This window comes from Malaclemys terrapin, chromosome 14 (assembly GCF_027887155.1).
Source record: "Malaclemys terrapin pileata isolate rMalTer1 chromosome 14, rMalTer1.hap1, whole genome shotgun sequence".
NCBI classification, from domain to species: Eukaryota; Metazoa; Chordata; order Testudines; family Emydidae; genus Malaclemys; species Malaclemys terrapin.
Window position 1 is genome coordinate 18,861,993 of NC_071518.1, and position 20,547 is coordinate 18,882,539.

Here is a 20,547-nt window from a genome sequence, read left to right on the forward strand (position 1 = left end):
GTCAGTAGTATAGTCCTACAGCTATACTCTTCTTATTCAAGCATGGAATTTCTATTCATACAGATTTTGTGGTACAGTTTCATTCATTTAAGAGTTTTACTATATTTGACTCTGCTTTCTTTCGCATACAGTGGCCCTCCACCCCCAACCAATGCAACCTTCTCTGTCATTCCTGTATATTTGGTACCTTGGTATTACCATGTCCCATTGATTATCATCATTCCACCAAGTTTCTGTGATTCCTATTATATCAATATTCTCATTTTATACCAGAAATTCAAGTTCACACATCTTTGTAGTTAGACTTCTAGCATCTGTATACAAGCACTTATAAAAGTTGTCAATATTTAGTTGATACAGTCTTTACATAATCCCCTACTATTTTTTCCCCAGGACCTGTGTCTCATTCAGTGCATAAATTGAACATACAAAGGGCAGAATTAAGGTTGCACAGGCAACCATACATCTTGCATTTCCTAAAATTTGAGTTCTTGACTTTGCAACTAAATAACTTTTGTTTAACATTTTTGTATGTAATAAAGAATAGACGATGCCACAGAAACTTGAAATATTATTTGACTCACTTGTCAGTTTTGTGGATGGAGGGAATGCAGTAAACATAATACAGCAATATTTTAATACAGCTTTTATAACAGTCTTGCATGAAATTCACACAGAAGTTAGACAAATGCCTTTTGAAAAGAATACTTTGGCATCTGTTAGCCTTGGATTCCCTCCTTGGCTCTTCCATTGATGTGTGACCTTGTGCTAGACAGTTAACTTCCCCTGCCTCAGTTTACCATTGTGTAAAATGGGAATATCTACCTTTATAGGTGGTGTGAGTGACTGTGTGGAAGAGAAGTTGAGTGGAGGACTATACACTCTCTGTAGCACTGTAATCTGTGCCTGTGTTTCCTAGCAGAAGTCTGGAAAACTGCTCCAGGAGGAGCTATACTGTCAGCGGGAGAGGATCAACAGAGCAACAGTAACCCTTGTAGGATGGCACACATCTCTGGGTCAATTTAGTGCCAAGCTAGGAAAGATGGAGGACAAGAATAAATTACAGAAGGATGTGCAGCATATAAATAAATGAGTTCAAATCAGTACAATAAGATTTAATTAAAATAAAATTCAGAATCTCAAGATTGCAGAATGCTATATCGAAAGCTGTGATTCAGAGAAAGATGCATACAATGTGTTTACATTGGAAATGTAGTCATCTTGTGAACATAAATTGCCACTTATTTCAATACTTTATTTCAATTAAAAAAAATAAGTAAATCTTGAATAGGTGCAGTTACATTTCTAATCTTTCCTCATGGGTAAATTCTAAGATTTTATTGCATTGCTGAAACATTTCATATATTAGAAAGTAAATAGTTTTTCTTTCATTAAACAGTTATTGTAGTTTAATATAATTTTAATTTAAATCTGATTTTAAGATTATGGAAAAATAATTATTTTATATTAACTGCAGTTTTTAGCACACTTATAGTAACATATTACAGGGAAATTTATTATTTTTCTGAACATGAACATAGATTGTTGTATGTTCCTGTCACTAGGGGGAGTCTGTCTTCTCTTTTCTTGATTATATTTCTCCTATAAGTGTCTCTCTCTTACTGTATCCTTATGGAAATTTATTGTTGTTTTGTGGACCTTATCTGCATCATGGAGGTGATGTCCTTTGGGGAGAATGACATCTGATCTGATTGTAATAAGAGTGCTTTGTGCCTTATTTATATTCTTGGAGAATATAACTAGAGAAAAAGCCCTCTAATGAAACTGGAAAAGCACTTGGCATATTTAAAATAAATACCTTGTCATAACAGCTGTACAATATTTTACTCTCTTTGTACCATGTTTCTGTATAAATTTGATGCAATTCTTCCTATGTTCTGTGATTGAGCATTGTGATATTTGGTTATTTTAACAGTGTTTTTATGTTATGGAATTTTCAAATCCTGTAGGTTGTAGTTTTGATACGGAAATTTTATAAAGTGAGAAAGCACAGTCTGTAATGCCATGAAGTTTTAGTTTCATTACTGCTCCATTTTGAAATCATAGATGTCAATTATGGGAAAATAAACCAAGAGTATTGATATTTTATTTACCAAGTAAATTACTTGAATTATTATAATCTTCAAAGAGTCTTTAAAAGTATGTTATGCCTACTGCTTTCCAGCCTTTGAAATAACATTGGAGAAAGCAGCACTGTACTTGGTTTTGAAGTACTATACTTGTGAAATTTTAAAAAGTAGGTAGGTGCTGCCATCTAGTTTTTCATTGATAGCTTTCTTTTGTCTGTTTACATTTTCAGTTTATGTAGTTCAGAGCTTTGTTTGTTTCTGAATGCTTTAAGCCAAATTTCCTGCTCTTTGTTTGTGTTTCTTATTAGTCAGACTGCTGCTACCTGCATAAAAAGTAAAAAATAATGGTACTTCCAGTAATCTGAAACTGGTGGTAAAATTACAGTTCCAGTGTATACCAGTGAAATAGAAATGTGAGTTGTAGATTTAAAAAAAAAAAAAAATCTTATATGCAATATTAGACCCTGATTCTATAGATGTTTTACCCATATATGTAATCTCTTTAAATGCAAACATACCTTAATGTTAATGTAGCGTTTAATGAACTGCCTTTGTATCAGTGAAACTTAACATAGAACTAAAACTGTCAGCAAGGATCTGAAGACTCTTCGCTGTTAATTCTTTGTGATGTTTGCCCTGCATGTGACACTGTTGATCAAGTTTTCTGTGGGAATATTTGGTCATCATTGATCAGCCTGATGCTTTTCTGGAGTTAATTAAATCTTATTTTAGTCATCACTTTTGAGAATTAAATTTCTGATAGCCTTAATGTACTTTCAGATAACACTAGGTGCCGTGTAGTCAAATGTTAATGTGTTCATACCTTCTCTTTGCAGAGCATTTTGAATTGTTATGGTTTATCTTTACAGACAAGAGCACTCCCAATCCTATAATTTAGTTTCAGGAAGAGTTAACCTAACACATATCCAGTGTTTTTCCACAGTGAGTAACTGGATCTTTTTTTCAAGTTGTCTTTCTTCATTTATGTTGTTTAAAGAAATACCTGTCCATGTTAATAGGTCCCAAAATATACCTATTTTAAAGTGTCACTTACCTTCTGTTCTCCCTAACAATTAAAAAAAATATTCCTAGAGTATTTGGATATGCCCGGGAGAAGGAAATTTAGCCTTGTTTGAATGCTGAAAGGTAAGCTGCCAGCATGTGAGGAAATATTAGTACTAGATATGTAGGTGGGAGACCAATAGATATGGTGGAGGAGGGTTGACTGTGCTTTTTTTCTGTGAGGTCTAGGATAGAGTTGACCATCTTTCCGCCTTTTGTTCACCTTGGATATATAATTATTCTATAAGAAAAATTTAACCACTGGTACATGTAAATTCTACTATTTATGTACTTGGAATATTCTTACATAGCAATTTAAACATACATAGGATATTACACACACACACACAAACTATATTAAAATAACATTCTTAAGGTTCTAAATAAAAAGTTAAGAAATGCTAGAATTAAGGTTTCCTGTGTAACCTTAATTAAATCCCCTTGTGCATATATGTGTTATGATAGTCTTTAGTTATGTGATCACATACTGTTTTTTCCATAGGATTCCAACCTCATTCAGTACACTGGAGGGATTGTGCTCACTTAATGAGCAGTTGTTCAATATTTTGTTTTATGGTCATTGTTCAGTATGTGAAACCAGGTTGTATTTATAGCACACTATATAAACCGTGCTCTGAAGACAGAGTTACTAATTTCCTCAGGGTTTTCTGTGGTACATAACGCTATAGTATCTGAATGCTTCACAAACTGTAATGAATTGATTTTCACAACACTCTGTGAATTGAAGGTGGTGGTATTATCCCCATTTTACAGATGCTGAACTGAGTCACAGCGAGATTCAGATAAAAATTATCCATTAATTTTAGATGCCCAATTTGAGGCACTCAGGACCTGATTTTTCTTAGTAATTAGCATTATATAGCACTTTATATTTTCATTACACAACTCCCATTGAATTCAGTTGCAGCTGTGATCACTCAGCACATCTGCAAATGTAACCATAGGGTCTCAAGTCAGGCACTCATAAAATGAGGAACATACAGTTAGTGACCAATTGTGAAGAAATTGGGTTAAGTCAGTGGTTCTCAACTGGCAGCCCGCAGGCTGTTTGCGGTCCAGTCAGCACACAGCTGTGGCCCACGTGACATTTTCAGGGCCATACAGGTAGTATATATATATTGTTATGGATGCGGCCCACAGAGAGCCCACAATGGTAAATAGGTTGAGAACCACTGGGTTAAATGACTTGACTAGTATCACAAAATAAACTCGCTAGCAGAGGCAAGGATAGAATTCAGTTCTCCAGGACAACATTCAACTGTCTTAACTATGAAACCATCCTTTCTCTTCCTGCAGTCCCCTGTCTCATTCACTACTACACATTGCCACTTCTGCAACAAATGAAGCAAGGGTCCCTCAGACAAATATCTCCTTCACTATACAACCCCAGATCATCCCCAGAACAGATTTATCTGGCATTGATGAGGCAGGGGTCCTAAGGCAAGAAAAATAGTATGAGATCATATAATTGCAGACTGTTTCATAGTGTATATGCACAAAGGGTTCAAATTAAGGATGCACAGACAATGTTAATTCTGTCATTTCCTAACTTGAATGTGTGACTTTGCACCTTTAGTAATGTTCTTTTAACATAGTTATTTTTGTGTAATTTCCTAGGTTTTTCAAAAAACAAACTGAAAGAACGGAAGTTTCATCATGTACCATCATATCGATACCCACATGAATCATCAGCAGGATTGGAACCTTTAGACTTCCATCACAGACCACTTGAACCGATAGAGAGTCGTAGGATATTTTCCTTTGTTTGAGGGGGGATGAGACACTTTACTAGTGGGTTTCAAAGATACTTGCTGAAATAAGAGAAGTGGTGAGACTCAGGGGTCTTGGGTTCCATTCCAGGCTCTAGAGGGGAACGTGGGAACTTCTGCCATCCCCCTGTGTCCTGGTCCAGTCCTGTGTTTTCCCCATCCTCATCCCAGACTGTCTCCTCATGCTTCTTCTGATCCCAGGTCCGGTCTCCCTCTATGTTCACTTATAGTCCCAGTTTTCCCCTCCTCACCAGCGAACCTGTAGTCCCAGTCTCACCCACCACTGCTCCTTGTCCCTTTCTGCTCCCCACTGCCCCCTCCTTACCTCCTCACCCCCAGTCCAGCTCTTCTCCCCTCTGCATAAAAATCAGGGAGTATCCTGAGCCCAGCAAGTGGGGCTTTTGAGAGCCCAGGGGAGAGAGTCTCTCTGCTTTCATTTCTAGTGCCCTGCCCCAGCTTGGCCCACAGAAGCACAGAGCTACAGTTGCAGAGAAAGTCCTGCTCAGCCCCCTGCAGTCCCAGGCTGGAGTATGCTCATTGTAGACAGAATCTGCAGAGATTTTAAAGCTGCAAAGATCTAGCAAATCTTTACTAAGCATGTGTGAACTGCAGTTTTTTGAAGGCTTATACTTTGACCAAATTTGGGTGGATTTTAATGGGAACAACAAAAAGCATACCCTCTCCAGCAATCTTTCAAGTCCCTGCTCTAAAGTGTGGGTGTACTAGCATATCTTAAAAAAAAATCAGATTTTTTTTTAATTGGCAAAACCATTAATTTTTTACTAACTTTGTTCTTGAAAACAGGTGACCTATTTGGGCTGAAAAATATGTTTTGTTTTGTTTTTTTAAATCAGCCTGAGGTAGACGTGCATCATGTAAAATTTCGGTCGGAATGGTTAAAGTTTGGTGAAGTTATAAGCATCTGAAAATAAGGACTGAGAATGGGAGCTGGCTCTAATAATAATAGGTGGTGCTACCAACCACACCATCAATTTCTATTTAAAAAAAAGTATTTGTGATTTGTTGATCTTTTACCAAACTGTCAGGTTTGGTCTTTTGCATATGCTCTCTTCCATTTGCCTTAAGTCTTCTCTAGGTATCCCTGTGTTGTTATTTAAAAAATAACAAATGTAAACTGTGGAAGCCTCCTTTTTTTTTTTTTGAGACATCTAAACAATAAAAATATTACTAAAGTTGTGTACAGAGGTTTTGTTTGGGTTCAGTGGGGTTCACACTGAGTGTTGTTTTGAATTGTGCAAACTCAAAACCTAAAAGCCAAAGTCTGCTAAAGGTAAGTTTCGCAGTTTCCATCAGAAACTAAACCATGGTCCAGATTCACTGAAAGGGGCAAAAACCTTAATCTTTTGGCAAACTTGGCCCTAGTTTTCCATGAATATTTTTTCAAAAGAAAAAGAAAAACACGACGTTGTGTGCCATGTTTGTGTTTGAGTGACCAATTTTATTGGGAAGTTTGTTGACAGAACAAATTTTAATTGATTATTGTAGCATGTTTGCTCTCTGGGATGGGGCTGTATTCTTTTTTCTTAAGGAACACAGGTACTTAATCCTGTCTAGCACAATGGGACCTAAATTCTTGATCAGTAAGTGGTACTCAATCCACAAACCTGCTTCTAAATTATTTTCAACCAATCGGAGAACATATAATGTGACCAGTATGTCCAATCAAAATTAAAACAACTTTAATTTCATGAAGATTGTTACGTTCAGTTGCTGTATTTTGAAAACTAAATGCATTCTTGATTTTTGAAGCATCCATTTATATTCTGTTGATGATTTGGGATTTTAAATACCACCTTACTATGGGGTGACCAGAGAACAAGTGTGAAAAATTGGAACAGGGGTGGGGTGGTGGTGGTGGTAATAGGAGCCCATATTTAAAAAAGCCCCAAATATTGGACTGTCCCTATAAAATCAGGACATCTGGTCACCCTACCTTACAAAAGCTGTATTGTTCTTCTTTAAAGAACATTGTAGGGACCATACCCTTTTCTCTTGCTATCTGGCTCAGACAAATTCATCTATATCAGTGTTTCTCAAACTGGGGTTCCCAACCCAAAAAGGGGTTGCAAGTGTATTGTAGGGGGGTTGCAGTATTGCTACCCTTACTTCTGTGCTGCCTTCAGAGTTGGGTGACCGGAGAGCAAAAAAGGTTTGAGAACCCCCGATCTATATAATAGATTCCAGGATTGTCACCCTATATGTAACTCTGAAGCCTAGCATCAGTTTGAAGCAAAGGAAACAGCTACAAGCATGGTTGAAAGCTCTTTTTTGTAGAATATCAGGCAGGTTGAATTGTCACTGGGATTCACAGTCCGTTACAACCAGTTTTTTAAAGTTTTAACTTTACAAATTACACCCGTGCGGTGTATAGCTACAGTAAGGCATTCATCTGTGCCATTCCAAGAGTATTAGACTGTTGTGATATCAAAGGTAACTCAACCAATCAACACCCTTACTCTAAGCTTATATGCATGCAACAATTTAATTGGTTGTATGAGGGAGATTGTACAGAAAATGGATTACTTGGCCCACCTATCACAGTTCTTCAAAACCATCCACACAACAACACAACGAGCACATACAATAACCCCAAACACACACAGTCCGTCACTGCAGCATACACCCTTCATTCACCATCCACACAAATCTCCCACTACAACCTCCTGGACACACATCAACACAGCCACCCACGCAACCACACACTACCAACATACCCACTAACCTTGACTACACATAGTTCCTCACAGCTGCCATGCCCATGCAACAGCATGGGCTTTAATCTCCGAGTTCCTGGTGCAACTCAACTGAAGTAAAGTGTTACTCCATCAAGAAATGTACCCCTTGGGTCATGGCTTTATTACACCTAGGGTTGGTTATTGCTATTTTCTTTTTGCTGGATTTCCAGTAATGTCTGTTTATATGCCTCAGTTTATACTAAATACAGCTGGGTTAGGCTCCATTCCACTGAGCTATTTTACCTTAATACTCTTGTGCTGGAGTCCCTCCACTGTCTGCGCTTGTTATGTTTCTGATCCACTCATTTCCTTTATGAATCTTGAAACACGATATATAAACTTGCATTGGTTCATTTGCAGTCCTTTGGTATTAAAGCACTTTCTTATGCAACACATTAATGCAAGTTACTACTTTTTCTCGTCAGAAACTCCTGTATCACACTCATTTTTTATAACAATGTGATTTTAGTGTTTTTAACCTTGTTTTTTGCACAGTTTGTTTAATCTGTTGCTTCTGTACTCCTGCACTGCAAGATACGGTGTATGAAATGTGCTGCATATTTTCTTGGATAATATATTGTACATGATAGTGAAAATTTGCTAGGCTGAGCTTTTATTTTTTTGCAGATTTTTGGTTGTCATATGGGTGAAGGTCTTTCACTTAACTGAGTTGCTGCCAGAAGTTTGCCTGGTTTTCTGCTGTCTGTGTAAATCTTCACCTCTGGAATCAATTACCGAGAAGAAGGCGATATTTAGCATTGAAACTTTTTAGGTTGGCTACAGCATTCAGAAGCAAATGAACAAGGTTTACAATATTTCTAATTTAATAATTGTAAATATTCCTCACAAATGCAAGTTATGTCACTAAAATGTTTTTAAGGAAATAGAAATGAGTGATTTACGTTTCGCCATTAAAAGGGAGAAGAGAAATGCATATTAAGAAAAGCCCTATTTGCTCCTGCTTCCTAAAAGACAGACAAGTCAACCTTTTTATGATGATGCTGTTTATTGCTTCTAGGCTGCCTGAGTATGGAAGACATCCCAGCTCAAGGTTTAAAAAAAAAAAATCTTGAAAGCTATCAAAACCAAACCAAAAAAAGATTTTGTTAGTCTGTCAGGTAGATTCCCCTCTCCTCCTCCACATAAATATAAAGAAGATTGATATCCAGTAGAAAATGCTGCTAGGGTGATTGGTAAGGAATGCTTGAGGCTTTGAATGCGTGTCTGGGCCTTTGTTCCTTCTAGAGAGGTCTCTTAAGAAAACTGAAAGTTCTTTGAAGAAATATTTTATGTAGATTTAATAGGCAATGTGGGTATCCAAGATAAGCCCTTCTGCATTAAAAATATTATGAATCTACAAAAATAGTAGTGTAACTATTGTAATTTTAAGTAAATTATTTTTCCTCTTGTGAGAACAGCAGTAGTGTTCACAATCTGTTCATTGCTCCAGACAGATCTTAAATTTACCTCTGTCTACCTATCTAATCTACAAGTATTAACAAACTCTGGAGCAAGGTTTAAGAAAGTATAGTGTATGAGGGTGGCAAGGAATAGCAGACAGATGACTCTTCACAGCTCATCAGCAATCCCTTTCCACCTCTGTCAGTAGGCCATTGGTTCAAATCTGGTTCATATCATCACTATGGGACAGTTACTTGGTAAACTACATAAAATTAGTCAGAAAAAGCTCTGTTAAAGAACCTTAATGTTCTTTTTAATGTTTGAGTGCAAAGTCAAGCACTCTAAGATTAGGAAATGCCAGAATTAAGGTTGCCTGTGCAAACTTAATTCAATCCTTTTGTGTGTATGCTTTATGATACAGTTTTTAATGACATGTTCACATACTATTTTTCCCCACAAGACTACTACCTCATTCAGTGCACAGGATGAATGGTGCTCACTTAATGAACAGCATTTCAGTGTTTTGTTTTCTCCTTGTTCACTATATGGCCCCATACCTTACTTACTGCACTCTCCTCAAACACTGCTCAGAAGACAGAATTATTAGTTCCCTCCTACGCTTTTCTGTGGTGCTTATCATTGTCACCTATGAATGCTTCACAAACATTAATGGATTTATTTTGAAACACCCCTGCAAGGTGAGGGGGTATTATTATTTATTATCCCCATTTTATAGATAGCAAACTATGGCACAGCAAGATGCCCAATTTGAGACATTTAGGACCTAATATTTTAAAGAGTATTTAGCATTATTTGGCACTTTATTTGTTCAGAACACAGTTCCTATTGAGTTCAACTGTGAGCACTCAGCACTTGTGCAAATGTAACCGGAGGGTCCCAAGTCAGGCACCCCTAAAATGAGGAATGCACAATTAATGGTCCCTGGTGAAAGGTGACTTGGCTACCATCAGAGAGGACCTCTTGGGCAGAGACAGGGATAGAATCCAGTTCTCTAGGGTAGCAATAAACTGCCTTAACCATGAGACTGTCCTTTTTCTTCCTGCAGACCATTGCCTCATTCACTACACACATTCCAACTTCTGCAAAAAAAAAAAAAAAAAAAAAAGATGGATCCTGTAGATAGCAGTCTCCTTCATTGTGCAATCCTGATTCATTTTTGGAGCAGGTCCATCCAATGCACAGAATGAGGCAGGGGTCCTGTGGAAAAAAAAATGGGCTTATGTAATTAAAGACCATATCGTAATTAGGGCTCTGTGTCTGTCACGGATTCTGTGACTTTTCATGACTTCTGCAGTGGCCAGTAATGCTGACTCTAGGGCTGCCCAAGCACCTGGCTCCGGAGCCAGCTGCTCAGGTTGCTGCTGGAGCGGTTCTTGCAGCCAGCCGCTCGGGCAGCCCCACAGCCAGCTGTACTGGCTGCTGCTGGAGTGGACCCGGGGCCAGCCACACCAGCTGCTGCTCGGGTGGTCCCGTGTGGCTAGCCCAGGGACTGCCTGAGCAGCGGGCCCAGGGGCAGCTGGAGCAGCCGCTGCTTGGTGTCCCTGGCAGGTGTCCTAGGATGGTCCCCAGCCCCTCCCTGAGTAGTGGCCCCCTGGTCCCCTCCCAGTAGCAGCTGCCCCCAGCAGCAGTCTTGGGCGCGGCCAGAGCAGCCGCTGCTCAGCAGCCCCCAGTAGCTGGTGCTCCTGGCATCCCCTCGGGGCGGCACCCTAGCAACATGCCCCTCCCCATCCCCCTCCAAGGTTTAGTCATGGGTATTTTTAGTAAAAGTCATGGACAGGTCATGGGTTGTGAATTTTTGTTTATTGCCCGTGACCTGTCCATGACTTTTACTAAAAATACCCATGACTAAATCGTAGCCTTAATCATAATGCATATGCAGAAGGGGGCTGAAGTAAGGTTGCTTGGGCAGCTTTAATTCTGGCATTTCCTAACTTTTGGGTGTTTGACTTTGCATCCTTAATAATGTTTTTTTAACAGAAATTCTGCCATGTAGCATTATACTGACACCCACATGGTTCATCACAGAGCTGGAACCTTTACATCCACCACAGACTTTTGTCCCTTGAGCCAATGGAGTAACTGATAGCAGAAGTAGGTTGTTACCATCTAGGTGGACTGGCACCAATGGGCAGTGACACACTTTATTAGTGGATTTCACAGATATTTGCTGTCAGCAGAGGAATGGTGAGACTAAGGATTTTGAGTTCTATTCCTTGGTGTGGAAGGGGAGTGTACTCTAGTGGGCACAAACTCTTCTGCCCATTTCCCTCATGCTTGACCCTTCTGCCCTGTCCCCTCCAACTTGTCCCAGTCCTGTCTCTTCCCCACCCCTGGATCCTCATGCCACTCCCATCTCTTCACCTACCCAGTCGTAGTCTCACCCATTTGAACACCCGTGTGCTCTTGCTCCCACTCTCCTTGCCCAGCCATCCCCAGTCCTTCCATTGCTTTTCCCTGGCTACTTGTGCTCAGTCTCGTTGTCCAGCCAGACCCTGTTCCTTCCCCTGCACTTGCTCTCTCTCTCTCTCTCTCTCTGCCTCCAGTCACATCTCTACTGGCTCCCATACCCTGCTTCTCCGCCAGTTCCTCATCCAATCTCTACTGAGCATATGTGAAATACGATTTGCCAAAGGCTTATCACTTGGCCAAATTCAGATGGATTTTCATGGTCATGGCAATAGGGCACATCCCTGACACAAAGGTCACCTTTGCCAAATGTCAAGTCCTCATTCCAAAGCCTGGAGCACTAGAGCATTCCAAAGAAAAGGTCCCCAGATTTTTTTTTTAACATAAGAGAAAAATGTATCTTTCTCTAATCTCATTCTTGGTAATAGCTGAACTGTTTGGCTGAAATTTTCAGGAAGAGTTCAGGCTGAGGTAGACACCTGTCATGGAAAATTTCAGCCCAAACAATGAATTTGGTAAAGTTATAAGCAATTGAAAATCGGGTCTGATTATGGGAAGTTTTGGGCAGCCTTAGTAATTAATAAGCAGTGCTATCAGCCTCACCTATAATGAATGTATGGTCTCTCTCACTGTCTCTCTCTCTCTCTAGTTCTTAGTGGACAGATGTATCTATTATAAAGCTCTGTAATCAGAGTGGGCACTAATTGGCATCCTTCTTGGCTGAATCAGCAGAGAGCCTAAGAATTAATGGTCATAGATATTGAATTTACCTCTCACCACTAAAGAGAGTTCCTAGGTCAAGGTTGATGCACATTGCCAAGGGAGTGTAAGGTTCAGACTGTAATAAATAGTTGGCCACATTGTCAACGAGGATCTCGATACATGTACAGTTTTGTCGGTGCATTTGAATTTTCCTATGTGAATCAGGTAGTTAGATGTCTAATTACTTTATTTGTATTCACAGTTGCCCTTTGATGCAAATTTTACTCTTTGTGGTTTGCAGACTTGGAGCCCATTTAGAAAACTGGGCTTTCTGTATTTCTTACTCACAAATAATTTTATTCTGTCAGTGTTTGTATGCTGCATAATAAATTTTTATATGTAGCCTAAAATATACACATAGAATTAAATCACATTTTGACTGTTGGTACATTTTTATTGTTAAGACTAGGTTGTAAATTTATTTGGTAGTAACGTATTAGATTTATCTCCTCAAATGAAAATAGACCACTAAAAATAATGGGCATGTCGGCTGCCTAGGACAATTTTATTGCTAGTTATTGCTAAAGCATACTGCTGAGGGAAAGATTGTGAATAAGTCAGAATCATTTTCCTTCATAAGCTTTTAACAATCACTTTTCTTTTATTATGATAAAGAATAAATATACATCTAAGCAGTGCACAAAATGTACCATTGGTTCTGGAAATAGTTGGACTTAATTTGTTTACAGGTTAAAGGATGGAGGAAAGGAATATTTTTGATGTGGATAAGAACAATGAGAGTGATCCAGACGAGGGGGATGACATTGATGATAACTTTACGTATATTGATCTATCATTTGGTGGTCTCAAAATGCTGTATTAAGCAGGGCAGCCCAGAGGATTCAGGGGGTCTGGGGCAAAGCAATTTTGGGGGCCCCTTCCATAAAAAAAGTTGCAATACTATAGAATACTATATTCTCGTGGGGGCCCCTTTGGGGCCCGGAGCCTGGGGCAAATTGCCCCACTTGCCTATCCCCTCCCCCCCCCCCCCCCCCCCGCTCTGGGCGGCCTGGTACTAAGTGGCATATTCTTTGTGTACGAAAACATTTGATAGTATTTTCTGCCTTTCTCTTTTGCATATTTTTAGAAAGATTTCATATACTTCTGAGAGGCAGTTGTCCAAGAAAATTGTGTGGGCTTCCTTCTTTGAGTTGCCTTTACCTTTCAACCCATTATTTTCTCTAAATCCCTCTCTCCAGTTCACCATACTTTTCCTTATTTAGAGATGGACCTTCTGAAGTCCCCATCATTGTAACTCTGTGGATCAAGAAATGCTCTGTTAATAATGCATCCAGCACCTCTCTCTAAAGCAGTGACTCCCAAACTTTATTCATTCACGTACCACCACCTTATACGTTGTTGTGAAGTGAATTGATGGAACGCCAAGATCATATATCACAATTTGGAAGCCCCTGCCTAGAGGTGAACATTATCTTTGCCCGGTTTCCCCTGGACTGCTATGTGGGAGTTCACTTATCTTTTTTTCTCTTTTTAAATGTTCTATCTGTATTAATTTTTCAAGGAAAATACTGAACAGAGCCAGTGCATGACTACAAGATCAGTATGTACTAGTTACAAATATAATCTAAAAAATTTAATTTAGTGATGACATGTATCTGCCATATTATAACTGCTGTAATGCATCCATGTGACAGAAAATGTTAGTGAATTTCCCCCCCCAGTTCACATTGTCCTTTTTTCCTATGCTCTGCTGTCTTATATTTACATCAGGGATAGGCAACCTATGGCACGGCACGCGAGCTGATTTTCAGTGGCACTCACACTGCCCGGGTCCTGGCCACCCGTCCAGGGGGCTCTGCATTTTAATTTAATTTTAAATGAAGCTTCTTAAACATTTTAAAAACCTTATTTACTTTACATACAACAATAGTTTAGTTATGTATTATAGACTTATAGAAAGAGACCTTCTAAAAACATTAAATTGTATTACTGGCACGCGAAACCTTAAATTACAGTGAATAAATGAAGACTTGGCACACCACTTCTGAAAGGTTGTCGACCCCTGATTTACATATTAAGATGCTTTAGTAATGTTCCTAGCTTTTAGCAATATAAAACACCTGTTCAAAATAAAATGGTACATGTTGCTGTTCACGTTCTCAAAAGAATAGGGAAGAAGATACACCTGGACATTTTTATCTGTATATGAATAAAAGAATTATCTTACTGTAGGTGTAGCAATTTGATCATTTACATGTTGCTATGTATTAAAAATAAATGATGCCTTTTTGGTAACCTGTAGAGGTTAATTATTAGATACTTATTTCATCACTGTGTAAAAGAACCTTTGTACTTTTTGCATCGTCAGTAATTTAATATGAGTGTATTTAATACTTTTTCTATTATTATACTAGCAACCAACTTCTGTAGCCGCATCTGCTGTCCACCTGGGACTTCCAAGGCAAGCCAAAGTTGTACAGTCAACTGCTACACCAGTTAGTGCTACATCTACTGCAACCTTACATGGAGGCTCCACTCTGTCACACACTACAGTAAGTATTAAAAGTGTTACCAGCACAACACGAACAAAAATGAATGCCGATGCAACCAGTCATATAGGTAAGGCTTTCTAAATGAGTTCTGGTGATAAATATTAATATACTACTTGTATTACAAACAGGAAAAAAATGAGTTTTATCCATGAGTTTATTTTCCAAATATAGTGAGGGCGAAACTCACTGCCATTAGGAGTTACACATACTAATGCCAGTGGTAAATTTGCCCCTCAAGTTCTCTAATGTGAAAGAGCCAGATTATACCACCCACATTCCTGTCTAGTAATACATTTCTCTTTGAACAGTTCCATTGAAATTAAAGGAACCACTCAAAAAGTAAAGTAACATGAGTAAGGTGTGCCACATTTGGTCCCTCAAATTGTAACCTTAAGGAAGAATATTTTCTTGTTGTAATAAGCTGCTAAACTCAGCAGTAGAAGGGAAGTGTAAGTTTGCAGTTTTGGGGTTTTAAAGATTTATTATCGAATAAAAGATATTAAAGAAGGTAATTATCTGCTTTTTGATTATAACAATGTTATCAGGTATCAATAGCTACCACAAGTGCTCAGAACTTAATTAAAGCAACAGTAGCAACTGGAACCCCAGCAACTCAACAACCTACAGTAATTTTTGGAGGACAAACTCAAACCCCAGCACAACCCCAAGGTCAGCCTCGATTGCCACTTCCACCTCATACGACAGCACAAGTACCAGCACAGCCCCAGGTCATACCTAGCTCTCCTGTACCAGGGACTACTGTTGTATCACAGGTTTGTATGTAAGTTCTGGAATGTTTGAATGTTAGAACATTAATAGGGATTTTGTTTCTTGGTTATGTGTGCACTTTTCAGTTTTATTTAATACCGGAAGAGCTTTCACACCAACCCAATTCCCATAACATCCTGTTAGTGGCCTCCTTATACATTCTGTTAAGAACACATTTTAACTAAATGCTTTGAGGGACAAGCAGTGATCTTGACAGTTAACTTGGCCAACTTTGTCCAAGTGTTGTGCAGTATAAGGAGTATTTCTGTAACTGGAACAAATAGACCTCTAATTATACTGCCCAACTCCATTATTATGTCTGTGAGATACACAGGTTGTTCTATAATATCAGTGGTCTTGTCCTCAGTATATGGCAAAGTGACAGTTTTAAAGGTCATGGTGGGTTAAGATTAGAGCATATGTTATAGTAAACTGATAAAATAAATTGGGATTTAGACATGATAATATTTGAAATGTATTTATTTATTATTTGATTTGTTTGGTACAGTTGATGTTATATTGAATAGTAATTTAAAAAGTTAAAAAATAGGAAAAAGAAACCGTGAATTCAGTATTTGCCATCTCAGTGATTGCTTGGATTTTTGGCATTTCATGATGGTTTTTTATCATGTAGGGTTACAGTTCCATGAAGGATATAATGAATGATAGCATATCAGACATGAAAAATAAATATTTCTGTGATTAATTTAGTTAGTAACTGTATGGTATGACTATTAGTGATTAAATGGAAGTGAAGATAGTGCCAAACTACAGCGGCAGTAGCCAAATAATTGAAGACACTTCTCAAATTGCTTTTATTTGGATAAGAAATGTTCTAGTTTTCCCATTATTTTCATGTATTAGTCTAAGCAGTGAACAATATCAAAATACTATGTATATCAGATTTTTTTTTTTAAACAGGAAATGCAAGAGAATGTGAAGAAATGCAAAAACTTTTTAGCTACCCTGATAAAACTTGCTTCCCATAATTCACCTTCTCCAGAAACATCCCATAATGTGAAAGCTCTGGTTCAGGATTTGCTGGTAAATGTTAAGCTGTGTTAATTGTATATTGTACGTGCTGTTTATAGATGCTGAAAATTGTTACTGAATTTGATACTCATCTATTTTTAGCTTCTGCTTGCAGTACAGAAATTTTGAAAGGTAAAAGTGTTGCATAAAAATGGTCATACAAATTTTTCTGCACTGAATGCAACCTCACAATTGATAATCAAGCTGTATTTTCTTTTGCTTGTAGTGGGTTAAAATGCTGATTAATGTCACAATATTTAATAAACATGAACAATACTCTTGTTTTGATGGATAATATTTTGATAAAGTTTATTTAGAAATATAATAAATATGTTTTGTGAGAGCTCTCTGTGGCTCTGATCCTGTAAGCTGTGGTCTCTTATGTCACGATTAAAATCCCATTCAAGTGATTTGGGCTCTGTAGGGATGTAGGGATCTGCCTTTCCGAAACAGCTTGCAGGATCGGGGACTAACTGAAACATTTTTCTAAGAAGTCACTAAAGCCAAGATTCTGTAAACAGATCCCTGGGGGTCTTTTTGCAAGAGTGGGGCCTGAATGCCTGTGGATTTCAAAAATTCCAAACTTAAACAAAATGACTTACGTGACCGAAATAGTATTTTCAGTAGATGGAATCTATGTGATTGGTCCTGCAGAAAAACTGACTTATGGTAGCCTCCAGTACTACAGATATTTCAGTGTACACTACAGAACAGATATACACTGCAAACAGACTTTATCAAAAGCTTTGACAAATAGTCAAGCTCGCATTGTTTGTGTATGCAAAGGAATATGCACCTGAAAGAACGCTTGCACATTTTAAACATTTTGATTTGGAAAGTCTAAGACTCTTTACCACATAAAAGTGATCCAACAAAAATATTAGTGGTTCCAATAAAAATTAGTTTGAACTTTTGAAAACTAATAGTTTTAAAGAATTAAAGTTTAAAACATTGAAAAATAAATATAGCAGGTATATTTTGTTTCTTCTCTACTATACTATATTAACCACAGAGAGTCTCAAGAGTAGGATAGCTGAATCATTAGACAGCCTATAAGTATTTAACTAATGATAGTTTCAGAAACATTAAAAATGTACTTAGCTTCCGTAGATCCTTCATCTTCACTAATAAACATACATACATATAATTCTTCTATTTTAAATCTTACTTACAAAATTCTACTTGTTCACTCATCTGGGTGGTGGTGTTTTTTAACCATCGAGTAAAGTATCTTTTTCTTATTCTGATAAGTTTTGTGCCAGGGCTAGTAAATGTTATAATAGTTTTTCAAGGTTTGTTTTTAAATACCAATTTTTGGATTAGTATTTTAAAGAAATCACTGTCTGAAAGTTATCAACAGAATGGAAGTATTGAATAAAAACTTGCATGTTTGTGGGATCCAGTTGTTTCTTCAAGTGTGCATCCCTGAGGGAGTTGCATACATAAAGGTCACAGATTCCTGAGTTCTGAGAAGCAGTGTGTGTGTGTGTGTGTGTGTGTGTGTGTGTGTGTGTATTAGTTCTTGATAGAAAGATTTGATAGCCGTGGATGAGTTTGAGAGACTTTAAAAGTCCCTGTTGATCTGTGGCTTATCTATTGAGATATATAAATATTTCCACAATGTTAGCCTGTCCTAGTATATGTTCTCATTCTTTGAGAAAACAGAAACATCCCAAATAGTTATTTTTTTCTTTCTCCCCTCCAGGATGCAAAGATTGATCCAGAAGAATTTACAGGCTGCCTTCAGTCAGAGCTGAAATCATCTCCTCAGCCATATCTAGTACCTTTCCTGAAGGTGAATATAAATATTGTTTAGATCTTAAATGTATCTACCGAATAGGCGTCCTTACTTCAGGTTTAAATTTTTTTAGAATGTACAAACTAGCACACAATATGTAATCAGTTTTGACTGTCTAGAACATTTTAGTTAAGATCACATAGAAAAAGAAGACAAACTCTAATTTAGAAACATAAATATTCTGTGGGTTACTTGAATATTATATTCCTATATTTAAATGGAAAATGTGAAGAAATGGGTTGTCTTTGGCAGCTTTATTACATCACATTTAATATAGGTAGTTAAAGACCACCCACATGACTTTAGGTATCTTACTGTTGTAATGGGTTTAGCTTTCTATGATAAATAAACACAGTATTGTCTATAATAAAGTACACCATTCAGAAGTGGATGGTAGGTTACTTCACCAGTATGTTTGTAGTACCCATGTTGAGATACTTTTTTCTAGTGCTTTTGTCTTGTCTAAATAAGAGCAATCAAGTACATTCAGTGTACATGGCAGTGTGTAAGGGAGATTACTAAACGCTTCTCTGGAACATGCTGTTGCTTTTTGTTGAAATAATTGATTAGTAAATTCTGTCAGGGTGGTCCTCTTGGGGCAGGGCTCACCTATAATGAGGAACATCGAGAGAAATATTATAAAATGTGGTATCAAATGGGATTGTTTCTTGTACCCCCAAATTAGCATATGCGGTTAAATTTTGTTTGCCTTACTTATTCAAAACTATCATTGACTTCCAGCTGCTTACCTATGTGATCAGAGAAAGCAGAATTTGGCACTCTGGTACTCAACATTAGCTCCTAGATGTAAAACATGTATGTTTTGTTGTTCACCCACATCCCAGTTATCGTGGTTTTCTATTTTTCTCCCAATTTGCAATCTGTCAGTTTAGGGCAGTATTTTCCTCTCATTTTTTAATTCTTCCTTTTCTTTCCTTTCCTTTCTCCTCTCTTCTCTCCTAAGATATAATTAACCTTTTCTTTTTACTCTCTTCCCTGCTTTCCTTCTTCAGCCATCTCTGACAAAAAGTTCTAACTTCTTCCCTTTCTTTGAAGTCATTTCTTGGCAACAACAATTACGTTTTTAAATAAAAAACAAAAGTTAAAAGTGACTACAGCCTGGGGTAAGCACTGCGAAAGCCTGCAGCTGCCTGGAGGAGCACTTCAAAAGAACATAATATAAAAAGTAAAAAGTTTATTCATAAAATACAGTGTACTCTTTTAGAACTTTTTTTTGGATGAACCAGTCGGAACATGAAGCACACAATAGCACACTTTTCTAATGAAGTCAGTACAGTACATCAGTAATAATACAGTGCGCAGCTATTGCCCTAAGACACCCACAATTAAATCTTCTGGCTTTAGGTACTCCATGTGGAGAGGTATCTTACTGCAGTCCTACGAGGGGTGCAGTTTACTTCTGGCAGCACACAGTGGGAATGGAGCTCATTTCTGCCCTTCCACTTTTCCCCATCCACTTTTTGCTTCTCAAAGGATCTAAATCCATGCTTCAGGTAGTCCTAATGGGCTGCTGGTTTTGGGGCCTTACTCCCCTGTGTGGTGGGATTGGGATAGGTCAGGGGTCGGCAATGTTTGGCACGTGGCTCGCCAGGGTAAGCACCCTAGCGTGCCGGGCCAGTTTATTTACCTGCTGACGCGGCAGGTTCAGCCGATCGCGGCCCCCACTCGCCGCGGTTTGCTGTCCCAGGCCAATGGGGGCCGCGAGAAGCCACAGCCAGCACATCCTCGGCCCGTGCCGCTTCTCGCCGCCCCCATTGGCCTGGGACGGCGAACCGCGGCGAGTGGGTGCCGCGATCGGCCGAACCTGCCGCATCAGCAGGTAAATAAACTGGCCCGGCCCGCTAGGGTGCTTACCTTGGCGAGCCGCGTGCCAAACGTTGCCGACCCCTCGGATAGGTCATACTGAGCCCACCATGTTGACCAAATTAAAAATTAATAACTTGTGATGAGATCCATGCTGAATTTTCCCCTCTTCATATAAAATATGAAGAATGTTAAAATGTACATGTTTATTTCTCCTGAAGTGCTAGACAGGTCATACAACTGGTTTTAAAGATTTATGCTTTCCAGTGTGTGTATACATTTCAAAAACAGACTCTTTTTTTGATGGTTTAGTAAGTTTGATTT

The 20,547-nt window shown here is 38.3% G+C and overlaps 1 protein-coding gene across 1 annotated transcript in view; it reads left to right on the forward strand.

Annotated features, from left to right (window-relative positions):
* The window catches only part of LOC128848829 (transcription initiation factor TFIID subunit 4-like), a 208,415-nt gene that overhangs the window by 14,317 nt on the left and 173,551 nt on the right, over window positions 1–20,547 (forward strand). Inside the window, exons 3-6 of the mRNA XM_054049034.1 lie at window positions 14,664–14,801; window positions 15,347–15,574; window positions 16,491–16,613; window positions 18,307–18,396. Coding sequence (XP_053905009.1) covers window positions 14,664–14,801; window positions 15,347–15,574; window positions 16,491–16,613; window positions 18,307–18,396 — 579 coding nt within the window. The remainder of the gene's footprint in view (window positions 1–14,663; window positions 14,802–15,346; window positions 15,575–16,490; window positions 16,614–18,306; window positions 18,397–20,547) is intronic.